At 47.0% G+C, this 14,576-nt stretch overlaps 1 protein-coding gene across 1 annotated transcript; it reads right to left on the bottom strand.

Annotated features, from left to right (window-relative positions):
• Positions 1-1,616: 1,616 nt before the first annotated feature.
• LOC134944412 (taste receptor type 2 member 40-like) lies at positions 1,617-2,519 on the bottom strand. The gene has a single exon (XM_063932989.1). It carries the CDS (start codon positions 2,517-2,519, stop codon positions 1,617-1,619), a length of 903 nt encoding a protein of 300 aa, XP_063789059.1.
• Positions 2,520-14,576: the final 12,057 nt, after the last annotated feature.

Here is a 14,576-nt window from a genome sequence, read left to right as displayed (position 1 = left end):
GGTGCGCCACTGAATATACATCACCCCACACAGGAGAATTCCAGGAAAGCTAGTTGGGTGGGGTCTTAAAAAAAATAGAAATATAGTGTGATACAGTGATGTCCGTCTTCCACCTTCCAGTTTCTGATGTTCTCTCTTCTGGGGAACTTTTTACCTTCCCGATTACCATAGTTTCAGGAGTTAAGCCAGTGGCATTCTAAATATCTCTATATAATAAATTAGTAAATTAGGTATTCCAGGATTTACTAGCACTAGAAGTATAACATAAAATATTGACATACAGCAACAATTATAACAATGATTAAACTATTGCCGCAAAGACCTTATCAGTGTAAACGTTATATGTTCTCACATTTGAAGGTGTGTCTTCTCAATATCCAAAAACATACAGGTAGGTTAAATGGATTCTGACAAAAAAATAAACAAAAAAAACTCTAGTGTCTGTGTTTAAAATATATATTTTTTAAATAGTTGAATTAAAGATAGACTAGCTAACAGAAAGTAGAAGGGTTTCAAAGTTTCACTTGTGGGTTTGATATGGATTGGAAAATATACAGACAATAATTCACTTCTCTTTCAATCCTTTGTACATTAATAGATAGCCTTTCACTGTACTTATTTAAATCACACCAATATTCCTATTAAACTAAGGAATATCAATCGGTCAAACATACTGTAAATTCTTACATATTGTGAAGATGACTACATACAAGGCACTAGTGTTCTATACAAGTGATGCTTTGCATCATTAGCACCATTTGTAAGCCTTACATTACATTGCTACATTATCTATGAACTAAGCTAAATTTCATCATTTACACTGTTATTGATGTACAGCTACTGTATCATTAACTTCTTAATTATAGATTAACCCATTAACCCTTTTTTTAATAAATGCAATAATCTGTGGATTTACTTGATATAGATGCATGTAATTTGTTATTAGTAATACTCTTGTTGCAAGGTCCTCACTGATCAAAGGGGAATTTGTGTGAGCTATGCAAATATGCCATGTTCACTTGAGTTTTCAAAGGTTCCCATTTAGTATGGTCAGGGCATTATTTCATCAATTGACATAATTGAAATTGTGTATAAGCTAACAATGCTATGGTTATTGTACATGTTTTTTTCATACTTCTAGAACCTTTAGAAGGGGTGGTCTCCACATATGATGATCATAAAGATGGTCCCCAACCAACATGGAAACCAGTATTTGTGTGCTTCCATGTGTGTGTTCGTGGAAGAGAATCTTATAGGTTGCAAGCTCCAGTGGAACAGTGGGCTGATGTGTCTGGCCAAACACTAAACGCAAGACTCTACGGTATATGTGGGCATTATAGAAATAACTGTAAATTAAATACCTGGTTTTAAGGAGATGAGCTGTCCATGAAGGAATATTTAATATCTTAGGTGAAGAAGTGATTAGTTAGAGAGGTGATGTCACATTGCCCAATAGTAACATAATTGGGAGACTTCTTTGAGGAGTTATATGTAGTACAACGCTCTCAGGACTGATGCGATAAAGAGAAGAGATTTTATTCTATTTTGCAGGGAATTATACAGAAATGACTTATAGACACAACCAGCTGCAGTCCAGTATTCTCTTCTCCTCACGTCTAGTTCTTCACACAGAAGCTCAGCTGAAACACTTTCCTGAGCCTGGAGCTGCCCTGGATTATGACGATGGCTTCCGCTGTTGGGAATAACATGATTATAAACCAGCCAGTAATAGTCATAGCACCTTCAAAGTTGGACGCTCCTGCGTTGACAATGATCACACTTGTGTAGAAGACTGCAGAGAGCACCAAGAAGAGGATCATTGTTCTTACAGCATGTATGTGGGCCTGGAGGTTGGGCGTGAATCCAGAATCATTCCCCTTCATATTGCAGACGTGTCTTAAAAGTGAGGACACCGTCACCACAAGGGAGGTGATAATGAAGATAAATGGCAAACCTGAGCCCAGGAGGTTGGCAAGGACTGTGTAGGGTAAACTAGTAAACACTACCCCATTAACCATTGCGGAGCTGAGTGTGCTGTTCCCAGGGTTTTGCAGTTGAGCCTTCAAGAAGACAGTCCAAATGGATGGAAGACTTATGGCGAGCGACCCAACGCCTGAAAGTAGGAGGAGATGCGGCAGGAAAGCAGAGAGACATTGTCTTACCCAGACACAGAGGCGGTGACTGAAGTTGGTGATGGTGGCACAGTAATAGGCACAGAGCCAGGCTGTCAGCCAGAAGATGAAGTACATCAGGAATGGAAGAAGGACGAGGACCATGTAGTAAGAGTCCGTGACATAATTAGCTAGGAACAATGATCCCAGTGACTGAGAAAGTAATAAGCCACGCAATGTGATGTTAGCCGCTGCCATGATGATGTGGATAACATCAGATGGTCTCAGCTTTACCCCATTCTTCATGCTTTTCACACATATAATGATGATAACTGCGTTCAGAGTGATTGCCACAACACCTTCAGTGATAGCGATGGATAACGAGACCAGCCACGCAGAAGGCAACATTGTCTGGGCTGAGGGACTCCTTCCAGCTGGCGGTGAAGGACGTGCAGTGTGCGCTGAGCAGAACCAGGACAGTGTTTAGTATTTACCTAATGCAAATAACCAGGGACTGGCCACCTGTCTGCAATGTGCATGGTAATGTACGCAGATTCTATACGTGCCTCCTGCACAGCTCAGGGTCAGGTGTGTACATTCTATAGGAAACTTATTATTCCATTTAGTGTAAGCCTGGTCAAAATCACATTTGCATTCTAGGTGTCCATTTAAACTTTTTTTACTATTGTACATTTCCTACAATGGATGATTAATTTATTATTGGCAACACTGAATGATTTATATTCTGCTGGTTACTCAGTATGTTATATATGCTGGCTATATACAATGATTTATATGCAGGCCATGTAGTGTATAATGACGTATATGCTGGCCATAAAGGATAACATAGACGCCGGACATATAAAATCATTAAGATGCTGATAACACAGGGAGGGGAATGTAATAGGGTGTGAAGGCCAGTACACACGGGGGAGATGTGTGCGGAGCAATGTAGCACAGACCGCTCAGTCAGCACACATCTCCTTCCCCCGCTCATCACCAAGCGCGATGTGTGCTGAGCGAGGGGTGGGGACCGGGGGGACGCTCACTTCACCCAGCGGTGAAGTGAGCGATGTACAGGCCAATCTAGTAACGGCGATAGCGCCGCGTGGGGCCGCACATTACTGTCACTATGGGGCATACACACGGAGGGATCTAGTCAGATTACTTAAAATTTAAGCACGGATCTCTCTGTGTGTACCCTTCTTGAGAATCAGAAAGTGAGCTTTTTTGGTAAAATTCTCCTGTTTTTTAAAGTGGCAATCGTTTAGATGGCAAAATCAACCTGGTTTTGCCATGTAAATGTTTGCCACTTTAAAAAACAGGAGAATTTTACCAAAATATCTCAAGTGGAATAGAGGTGGTAGAGGCTACGACAGTATAGCAATGTAAACATGCATGGGATAGATGTGAGGTGGCGGGCGGCGGCGCGACGAGCGCGCCGGAGTACGGAGGAACGAGGATCCGAGAGGATCCAAGTTCCTCCAATCAGCGCCTCCAGATTTGAAATGGGCGCCAGACGCGAGCCAATCGCTGCTCGCGGCTTTGCGCCCAATGAGGAGTCGCCGCGGCGGACCAATAGGAGTCCGCCGCGGCGGACCAATGGGAGTCCACCGCATCATGGCCCCGCCTCCTCCCAGCGTCTTATATCAGGTGCTGGGCGGCGGCGGGAGTCAGTTGCGCGCCGGAGCAGGGAAGAGCTCCAGAAGACAGAAGACGAAGCCCGGCGGCGGAAGAAGAGGCGGCGGCGGAAGAAGAAGCGGCGGTGACGGAGAAGACAGAAGTTGGGTCAGAAGAAGACTGCGCCGGAAGACGGGTCGGAGCCAGAAGAAGAGGCGAAGTCGACGGCCCAGCAGCGGAATAACGGCGGAGAGTGCTGTGGAGAGAGGGAAGCTAAAGAGCTAACGAAGCTCCCCTCCACAGCCTCTCCCACCGGTCTGGGTAAGAGGCCTTGGGCCTATACCACTTTCCTCTAGGCCCTCCTCCCTAGACCACCAGGTGTTCGGGCGCTAGGCCCGTGGGCATAGTCAGGCCCTTCCGGCCTGTGGGCATTTAGTCGGGCCCTCCCGGTCCGTGGGCACCAGTAGTCGGCGTGTCTGGGTCAGGGGCCACGCGCAGTCGGGGTTCCACTCGGGCCGTGGCCTGTAGGCCCAGACCCGACACTCATCCACCCGGGGGTTCGGGCGTTAGGCCCGAACCACCCTCGGCCGCACAGTAGGCGGGCACTAGGCCCGGGGCCACGGCAGGCAACAGGCCCGTGTGACATTAGGGGGCATTAGGCCCGAGAGTAATTTGGCCAGTAGGTAACATAAGGTGGCCCTGGGCACCAGGCCCAGGTCTCCCCACGAGGGACGAGTAGACCGGCATTAGGCCTGTGGGTACCGTCGGACCACGGGTCCGCGCATAGATAGGGGGGGGCACTAGATCTAGCGAGTAGTTGCCCCAGGGTATTTAGGTAGGTAGGCCAGAGGCCCACATAAGGGAAGGTACAGGAGGTGGGTAGGCTGTACAGCGCTCACCCCTGCGGTACAGGTAGGGAACTCATGGGACCGCACTGTGCTATTGTTGTACTCCGATGTATGTATTACCGTGCAGGGCAGATTGTTGTTATAGCGTTTGTGCCTAGTTATATTGCACCACTTACACTTGAGCCAGTTTGAGGGCTTTGTATGCAGTTAGTGTAGCGGACGCACATTAGTTTAGAGTTAGGCCCTGCACGGCTGTTTCTTTCATTGCCTCCTTACAGGGACCTGTAAGTGGAGAAGATCGGAGTACAAGACGTAGGACGGTGAGTTACCACGTTCTGGGTGTTTCATCTGTGTGTGTCCCTATCTATCTCCCTTCCATCAGGGCAACGGTGAGCCTTGCACGCCGGTGCAAGGCGGAATTTCCACCTGGTGCGAAAGTGCCTATAGGTGAAATTCGGGCTCTGAGGCGGACGCCTGGGATGACCCTCACCTAGTCCGAAAGAGCTATTTTCTTCGAACACGGAGGGCGTTTCGGTCCACGGTCAGGGGGACGGTATTCAACAATCTTCTCCCTCTTAGGTTTTGTGTCCGGGTCGTCCAGAAGAGTTTCCAGGACCGTCGATAGTTACGGCACTTGAGAGTGAGAGCGTGCGGAGTCTGGTAAGTGGTACGTCTACACCTGCACGGCAGCAGGCGCTATTCGCCCCGGCGTTGCCCTCTCACATTGACATAAGGATATCCTTACAAACGAATAAGGATCAAACAAGGTTTGATATAAAAATATGGTAAAAAAAAAGGGGCAGACTGGATGGGCCAAGTGGTTCTTATCTGCTGTCAAATTCTATGTTTCTATGTTTCTATCATGCAAGGTTCTTGTCAGTTTTATCCACAATGCTGATATTTTAGCGGCTGAATATTTATGTTACAGTATATACCATATACAGGTGACATTTATCAAAAGTACTGGTATTTCTTCTGATTACCAGTTTGTGGTCATGAGATTTGTTCATTCATTTTTTTACGATTCTCCTGAAGACACCCATAACCAATCTGATGAGAGTGATGATTTGCTCACCAGTTCAGATGTTAATTGGGTGTTAATTCCAGGACTAGTGTAGCTGTCACCCTTTTTTTCTCTCTCTCTTTGAGCAATGAAAGTCCTTGTTATCTCATACTTAGAAGATCTCCTGAATTCGTTCTCTGCCTGGGCAGAGTAATTCCTGATTATCTTGTCATTCCTTGTTAGAGGTCAGATGTAGATCACCATGTGAGTCCAGCTTGGTTGAATGCTAAGCCCAGTTACCAGTTTCTAATTCATGCAGTTTCCTCCAACCTTCTGATGAAACTTCATGAATCTGCAGTGAAACGAATCTAGAGACTGCATTTGAGCATGCTCTATTTATTACAGTGTTTGCTGCTCATGAATTCTCTGCATCCCTGTGGAAACCAGGTTTAACAATAGCGATTGCTACGCAAGTGCTCATGTGAGGAAAGACGCGAGCCTGAAAGCCAATAGCTACGGCAAGTATCATCAGAGAATATCCTGATCCTGAGCTAAGTACACTAATCAAGGTGGGCAATTAGAAACATAATTTTGGTCAACACCTTTGTTTCATTACAACTAGACCAGCTTACTACAGTCTATAGTAGAGATGAGCGGGTTCGGTTTCTCTGAAACCGAACCCGCACGAACTTCATGTTTTTTTCACGGGTCCGAGCAGACTCGGATCCTCCCGCCTTGCTCGGTTAACCCGAGCGCGCCCGAACGTCATCATGACGCTGTCGGATTCTCGCGAGACTCGGATTCTATATAAGGAGCCGCGCGTCGCCGCCATTTTCACACGTGCATTGAGATTGATAGGGAGAGGACGTGGCTGGCGTCCTCTCCATTAGAAATTAGATTAGAAGAGAGAGAGAGATTGTGCAGAGTCAGACAGAGTTTACCACAGTGACCAGTGCAGTTGTTGTTAGTTAACTTTTATTTATTTTAATATAATATATCCGTTCTCTGCTATATCCGTTCTCTGCCTGAAAAAAAACGATACACAGCAGCAGCCAGTCACACAGTGTGACTCAGTCTGTGTGCACTCAGCTCAGCCCAGTGTGCTGCACATCAATGTATAAAAGGCAAAGCTTATAATAATTGTGGGGGAGACTGGGGAGCACTGCAGGTTGTTATAGCAGGAGCCCCCAGGAGTACATAATATTATATTAATTTAAAATTAAACAGTGCACACTTTTGCTGCAGGAGTGCCACTGCCAGTGTGACTAGTGGTGACCAGTGCCTGACCACCAGTATAGTAGTATATTGTTGTATGTATTGTATACTATCTCTTTATCAACCAGTCTATATTAGCAGCAGACACAGTACAGTGCGGTAGTTCACGGCTGTGGCTACCTCTGTGTCGGCAGTCGGAACTCGGCAGGCAGTCCGTCCATCCATAATTGTATTACAATATATACCACCTAACCGTGGTATTTTTTTTTCTTTCTTTATACCGTCGTCATAGTGTCATACTAGTTGTTACGAGTATACTACTATCTCTTTATCAACCAGTGTACAGTGCGGTAGTTCACGGCTGTGGCTACCTCTGTGTCGGCAGTCGGCATGCAGTCCGTCCATCCATAATTGTATTATTATTATAATATATACCACCTAACCGTGGTTTTTTTTTCATTCTTTATACCGTCATAGTGTCATACTAGTTGTTACGAGTATACTACTATCTCTTTATCAACCAGTGTACAGTGCGGTAGTTCACGGCTGTGGCTACCTCTGTGTCGGCAGTCGGCAGGCAGTCCGTCCATCCATAATTGTATTATTATTATAATATATACCACCTAACTGTGGTATTTTTTTTTCTTTCTTTATACCGTCGTCATAGTGTCATACTAGTTGTTACGAGTATACTACTATCTCTTTATCAACCAGTGTACAGTGCGGTAGTTCACGGCTGTGGCTACCTCTGTGTCGGCAGTCGGAACTCGGCAGGCAGTCCGTCCATCCATAATTGTATTACAATATATACCACCTAACCGTGGTATTTTTTTTTCTTTCTTTATACCGTCGTCATAGTGTCATACTAGTTGTTACGAGTATACTACTATCTCTTTATCAACCAGTGTACAGTGCGGTAGTTCACGGCTGTGGCTACCTCTGTGTCGGCAGTCGGCAGGCAGTCCGTCCATCCATAATTGTATTATTATTATTATAATATATACCACCTAACCGTGGTTTTTTTTTCATTCTTTATACCGTCGTCATAGTGTCATACTAGTTGTTACGAGTATACTACTATCTCTTTATCAACCAGTGTACAGTGCGGTAGTTCACGGCTGTGGCTACCTCTGTGTCGGAACTCGGCAGGCAGTCCGTCCATCCATAATTGTATTATATACCACCTAACCGTGGTTTTTTTATACCACCTAACCGTGGCAGTCCGTCCATAATTGTATACTAGTATCCAATCCATCCATCTCCATTGTTTACCTGAGGTGCCTTTTAGTTCTGCCTATAAAATATGGAGAACAAAAAAGTTGAGGTTCCAAAATTAGGGAAAGATCAAGATCCACTTCCACCTCGTGCTGAAGCTGCTGCCACTAGTCATGGCCGAGACGATGAAATGCCAGCAACGTCGTCTGCCAAGGCCGATGCCCAATGTCATAGTACAGAGCATGTCAAATCCAAAACACCAAATATCAGAAAAAAAAGGACTCCAAAACCTAAAATAAAATTGTCGGAGGAGAAGCGTAAACTTGCCAATATGCCATTTACCACACGGAGTGGCAAGGAACGGCTGAGGCCCTGGCCTATGTTCATGGCTAGTGGTTCAGCTTCACATGAGGATGGAAGCACTCAGCCTCTCGCTAGAAAAATGAAAAGACTCAAGCTGGCAAAAGCAGCACAGCAAAGAACTGTGCATTCTTCGAAATCCCAAATCCGAATTCCGAGCCCACCCGCTGGCGGTGATGCAGGGCAGTCTGGAGCGACTGCTGATGCTGACATCTGGTCCGGACTGAAGGACCTGACAACCATTACGGATATGTCGTCTACTGTCACTGCATATGATTCTCTCACCATTGATAGAATGGTGGAGGATTATATGAGTGACCGCATCCAAGTAGGCACGTCACACAGTCCGTACTTATACTGGCAGGAAAAAGAGGCAATTTGGAGGCCCTTGCACAAACTGGCTTTATTCTACCTAAGTTGCCCTCCCACAAGTGTGTACTCCGAAAGAGTGTTTAGTGCCGCCGCTCACCTTGTCAGCAATCGGCGTACGAGGTTACATCCAGAAAATGTGGAGAAGATGATGTTCATTAAAATGAATTATAATCAATTCCTCCGCGGAGACATTGACCAGCAGCAATTGCCTCCACAAAGTACACAGGGAGCTGACATGGTGGATTCCAGTGGGGACGAATTGATAATCTGTGAGGAGGGGGATGTACACGGTGATATATCGGAGGATGATGATGAGGTGGACATCTTGCCTCTGTAGAGCCAGTTTGTGCAAGGAGAGATTAATTGCTTCTTTTTTGGTGGGGGTCCAAACCAACCCGTCATTTCAGTCACAGTCGTGTGGCAGACCCTGTCACTGAAATGATGGGTTGGTTAAAGTGTGCATGTCCTGTTTTGTTTATACAACATAAGGGTGGGTGGGAAGGGCCCAAGGACAATTCCATCTTGCACCTCTTTTTTCTTTTATTTTTCTTTGCGTCATGTGCTGTTTGGGGAGGGTTTTTTGGAAGGGACATCCTGCGTGACACTGCAGTGCCACTCCTAGATGGGCCAGGTGTTTGTGTCGGCCACTAGGGTCGCTAATCTTACTCACACAGCTACCTCATTGCGCCTCTTTTTTTCTTTGCGTCATGTGCTGTTTGGGGAGGGTTTTTTGGAAGGGACATCCTGCGTGACACTGCAGTGCCACTCCTAGATGGGCCCGGTGTTTGTGTCGGCCACTAGGGTCGCTTATCTTTCTCACACAGTCAGCTACCTCATTGCGCCTCTTTTTTTCTTTGCGTCATGTGCTGTTTGGGGAGGGTTTTTTGGAAGGGACATCCTGCGTGACACTGCAGTGCCACTCCTAGATGGGCCAGGTGTTTGTGTCGGCCACTAGGGTCGCTAATCTTACTCACACAGCTACCTCATTGCGCCTCTTTTTTTCTTTGCGTCATGTGCTGTTTGGGGAGGGTTTTTTGGAAGGGACATCCTGCGTGACACTGCAGTGCCACTCCTAGATGGGCCAGGTGTTTGTGTCGGCCACTAGGGTCGCTAATCTTACTCACACAGCTACCTCATTGCGCCTCTTTTTTTCTTTGCGTCATGTGCTGTTTGGGGAGGGTTTTTTGGAAGGGACATCCTGCGTGACACTGCAGTGCCACTCCTAGATGGGCCCGGTGTTTGTGTCGGCCACTAGGGTCGCTTATCTTTCTCACACAGTCAGCTACCTCATTGCGCCTCTTTTTTTCTTTGCGTCATGTGCTGTTTGGGGAGGGTTTTTTGGAAGGGACATCCTGCGTGACACTGCAGTGCCACTCCTAGATGGGCCCGGTGTTTGTGTCGGCCACTAGGGTCGCTAATCTTACTCACACAGCTACCTCATTGCGCCTCTTTTTTTCTTTGCGTCATGTGCTGTTTGGGGAGGGTTTTTTGGAAGGGACATCCTGCGTGACACTGCAGTGCCACTCCTAGATGGGCCCGGTGTTTGTGTCGGCCACTAGGGTCGCTGAGCTTAGTCATCCAGCGACCTCGGTGCAAATTTTAGGACTAAAAATAATATTGTGAGGTGTAAGGTGTTCAGAATAGACTGAAAATGAGTGTTAATTATGGTTATTGAGGTTAATAATACTATGGGATCAAAATGACCCCCAAATTCAATGTTTTAAGATGTTTTTTAGGGTTTTTTGAAAAAACCACCCGAATCCAAAACACACCCGAATCCGACAAAAAAAATTCGGTGAGGTTTTGCCAAAACGCGGTCGAACCCAAAACACGGCCGCGGAACCGAACCCAAAACCAAAACACAAAACCCGAAAAATTTCAGGCGCTCATCTCTAGTCTATAGTTCCTGCTTGTATACCAATATGGATTACTATTGGCTTTCAACACCAACTCAGATTGCAGCTGCTGAATCTACTGGCTTGGTAATGTCTACCTGTTTTTCTGAGAAACCACATGACTACTAAGAAGCCGCTTGTGCACCAACATGGCTAACATCTGTGTACTGGCTTATGACTGCACAACAGCAGGTAATCAAACAAGGATTGCATCTGAAATTGTGTGGCCAATCTATATCTGGTATACTCTGGAACTGCTCAGTATACTGAGTTAGCTCTGACACTTGACTACAGCTATTACATTGTAATAGTCTTCCATAGCATATCTGCAATAGAACCTGCAATTCATCAACTGTACATGGTTATAGCAACCACTTCCATAAGGCATAGAGATGATCAGACGTCTATTGCTTGAGACAAATCTTCATGTTTATAACATTTACCATGATACAAAGTAATTGCCTCAGCAGCTTCAACACAGATAAACATCACCGAGACTTACACTGGAACCAACATATCAATGGCTGACATCCCAGCTGGCGGCAGAGGATTTGTATAGTAGACACAGGTCAATGTTTGGAATTTGACTAATGCAAATAGCCCTTGGCTCTTTGTTACCTGTCCGCTTGGTACTTCGTACAAATCTCAGGTTCAGAGGTAAATGTTATAGACAAGTTTGTACACAAAGAGGTTTGATGTATTAGCATTACTGTACACTCAACTAAAAGAAGATTCAAGCAAAAAAAGTGCACTTACAGTACAGTATATATATATATATATATATATATATATATATATTGAGGTGGGTGCATCCCACACATCATAACAATAATGTTTACATTGTGCATATTGTATAATTACTATTTTATCTATAATTTTGTCTAGTTATGCGGAAAACGATAAAGTAGGATTTTTATTTGAACATTATTTTATAATTTTTTTCTGTTTCATTTATAGTGTAAATAAAGATTTTTTTTTTTAATTTGCTGTATTTCAAATAAGACACCAATGCCTTAAAAGAAACCAATTGGGTACAGATGTGTCCTTATACGCTTAACATTTATATGCTATATGGCGCAGGCGCCCGGCGTGACCATATTTTTCTTTAAATGTTACGTCTTATTTGCATTGCAGCAAAAAGCACTAAAAGTGTACTAGAAGCGCCGGGCTGCGACTTTAACTGCACAGGAAAGAGTTTTATATATGTACAAATCTGCTGATGAATCACAACAGGACTTGGCGTGAGAAAGAGCCACGGATGCTGCATTGTAGCACGTCTTACACAGATTCAGACTCAGTCGCACACAAGTCTATAATGTCATACTGTACATCAGATCCATTGCCGTATCTATAATGGGTGTAGTGTGTGGTGCACACACTACACCCGTTTATTTAATACTTACTGTACCTCTCTGGAGTCCCCCGTCGGAGCCATCCCTTCTTGTCAGCACAATAGAATCTGAACACTAGGGGGAACAAACTGTATTGCACCTGCTGAAAACTCCAGAAAGATGGCACGGCGGCCATTTTTCCAGAGTTTCACGCATGCACATTAGGAAAATCTTCTGGAAAATGGCCGATGCGCCGTGTTCCCGGAGTTTTGCGCATGCGCAATAGAGTCTGTGCCCAGACTCTTTTGCCGCTAAAGAGAAGGATGGCACCGCCGGGGGACTCCGGAGAGGTAGGTAATAAAACCTGTGCGTCGGTCAGAGAGAAGGGGCCTCCCAGGAGGGGAGACACGGGCCACCTCTTCTCTTAAAACGCCCCTGATCAGATCTACAGTATCGGTGCAGTCTAGCAGTGTATTTTGTTGCTTCCCCTTTATTTTGTCTTATGCGTATAAGAAGCACATTTTGAATGAGAGAAACGCTCGCCATTGCCATGTTGTTGGGGACTTAGCACACAGAGAGGGGCTGTTTGGCGTTACTGAAGAGACAGAATATGAGGACACATCTGTAGATTCCTCGTTTCTACGTTCCCTCTAGTTGGTGTCCAGCAAACCATTCTCCCTGCTCTCCGATCACCCATCGTCTGTGTAGAAGAGGAAGGTACATTATTTACCTTAGACACACAGCAAGTTAGATGATGCTGGACAAATTACAATGGAAATACCTGCACCTAGCAAGGCACAAGAGCCCAAGAAAACCTTAATCAACACTCACATAGCTCTCTGCTGTGACTGTGAGCACTATCCACGACACTCAGAAACACTGACGGACTGGTCATCCGGCACTTCCTGCAAAGGCCAAAAGGGTCTATGACCTGATGGGCCAGTCCAGATGCCTGAAGGCCTGGACTCCCTGCTTAGCTGGCATGCTGAGACGTAGGAGTGCTGTGAGACCCAGGAACTTGGGACTCACCCCTTGTGATGCCATTCCCATTTTTACGTGTTCATACAAAGAATGCTAGGGTCATTTTTTGTCCGTAGTCCAATTCATTCTTGGAAGATGACAGCATATAATCTCCACACAAAACCATCAGGGCCATTTTAACAGCAGTGTGGGCCCCTGGGCACAGCAATGCACTGGGGCCCCAGTCCATATGTGGAGATGTGCCCTGTGTCCAAGGGCACATTACCACAGCTGTGTGCAGGGGACCTGTGTCCCCTGCAGAGTGTGAGGGTGGGCAGCGCTGGGGCAGCTTGTCTGTCCCCAGCGCTGAGTGTGCGGCGGCGGGTGTCTGGTGCAGGGATCGGATGTTTCCCTGCACCAGACTGTCGGCTGCGGGTGGCGGCGCGGTGGCGCTTTAAACCTGGCACCGTTCTGGCCGCCAATCAGAAGCGCTGCCCGCAGCTTTTTAAATCCGGCGCCGTCCGCGTGCCAATCATGGCTCGCGGGGTGCCGGCCAATCAGGAGCGGGCGCGACGAGCCAATCAGCGCTCGCGCATCACAGGCCCCGCCCCCAGCGTCTGATGTCAGACGTCGGGCGGGAGCCAGTAGAAGAGACCGCGCGCGGGATCGCGAAGGGGGAAGACGCCGGAAGAAGACGCTGCACTGCGCCGAAGAGCGGTGAAGAGGTCCTGAGTCCGCGGAAGAGGCCAGAAGACGCCAGGCCCCTTGAAGAAGATGTCCAGCGCGGAGAAGAGACGGAGCGCCGCTGGCCAGGACAGGTCAGCGGCAGAAGAGGGTGCCGGAGACCCCCTGATTAGGTGAGGCCTCAGTGAGGCTATCCTTCCCCCTCCCCTTTTCCTCCCTCGACCACCAGAGACGGGCATTAGGCCCGAGGGTACAATTCGGGCACTAGGCCTGGGCGCAGATAGGAGGTTGGGGGTCATCGTTGGATTAGGTGGTTTGGGCATTAGGCCCAAGCCACCAGAAAGCGGCACAGTAGGCGGGCATTAGGCCCGGGGGCAAACGAAGGCAATAGGCCTGGGGAACATTAGAGGGCATTAGGCCCTAGTGCAGTTGGCGGCCGCTACGGATACAAGGTGACGCTGGGTACTAGGCCCAGGTCACCCAACAGGCAACAAGTTAGGCGGGCGCTAGGCCCGTGGGTGAAGTCAGGCCTCTGGCCTGTGTGCAGCTAGGGGGCGCTAGGCCCAGTGAATAAGACCCCCGAGGTGAATAAAGGTGGCACTGGGTGCTAGGCCCAGGCCACCCTGAGGTATTTAGGTAGGCAGGCCTGAGGCCCACATAAGGGAAGGTACAGGAGGTGGGTAGGCTGTGCGGCACCCACCCCCTTTCCAGCGGGAGGGATTTAAAGGGACAGCACCGTGTGATCTTGTATTCCGATATTGTGATGTATGTTGTTACCGTGCAGGGCAAAGTGTATGCGTTGTTTAAGTTGTGCATAGTTGTGTTGCACCACCCACACGAGCTAGTTTGAGGGCTCTGTTTATGTAGCTAGTGTAGCGGACGCACACTAGGGTAGTTCTTGGCCCTGCACGGCTGTTTCTCTTTGCCTCCTTACAGGGACCTGTAAGTGGAGAAGATCGGAG

This window comes from Pseudophryne corroboree, chromosome 7, assembly GCF_028390025.1.
Source record: "Pseudophryne corroboree isolate aPseCor3 chromosome 7, aPseCor3.hap2, whole genome shotgun sequence".
Taxonomy (NCBI): Eukaryota; Metazoa; Chordata; class Amphibia; order Anura; family Myobatrachidae; genus Pseudophryne; species Pseudophryne corroboree.
This window is presented reverse-complemented; position numbering and strand designations above follow the sequence as displayed.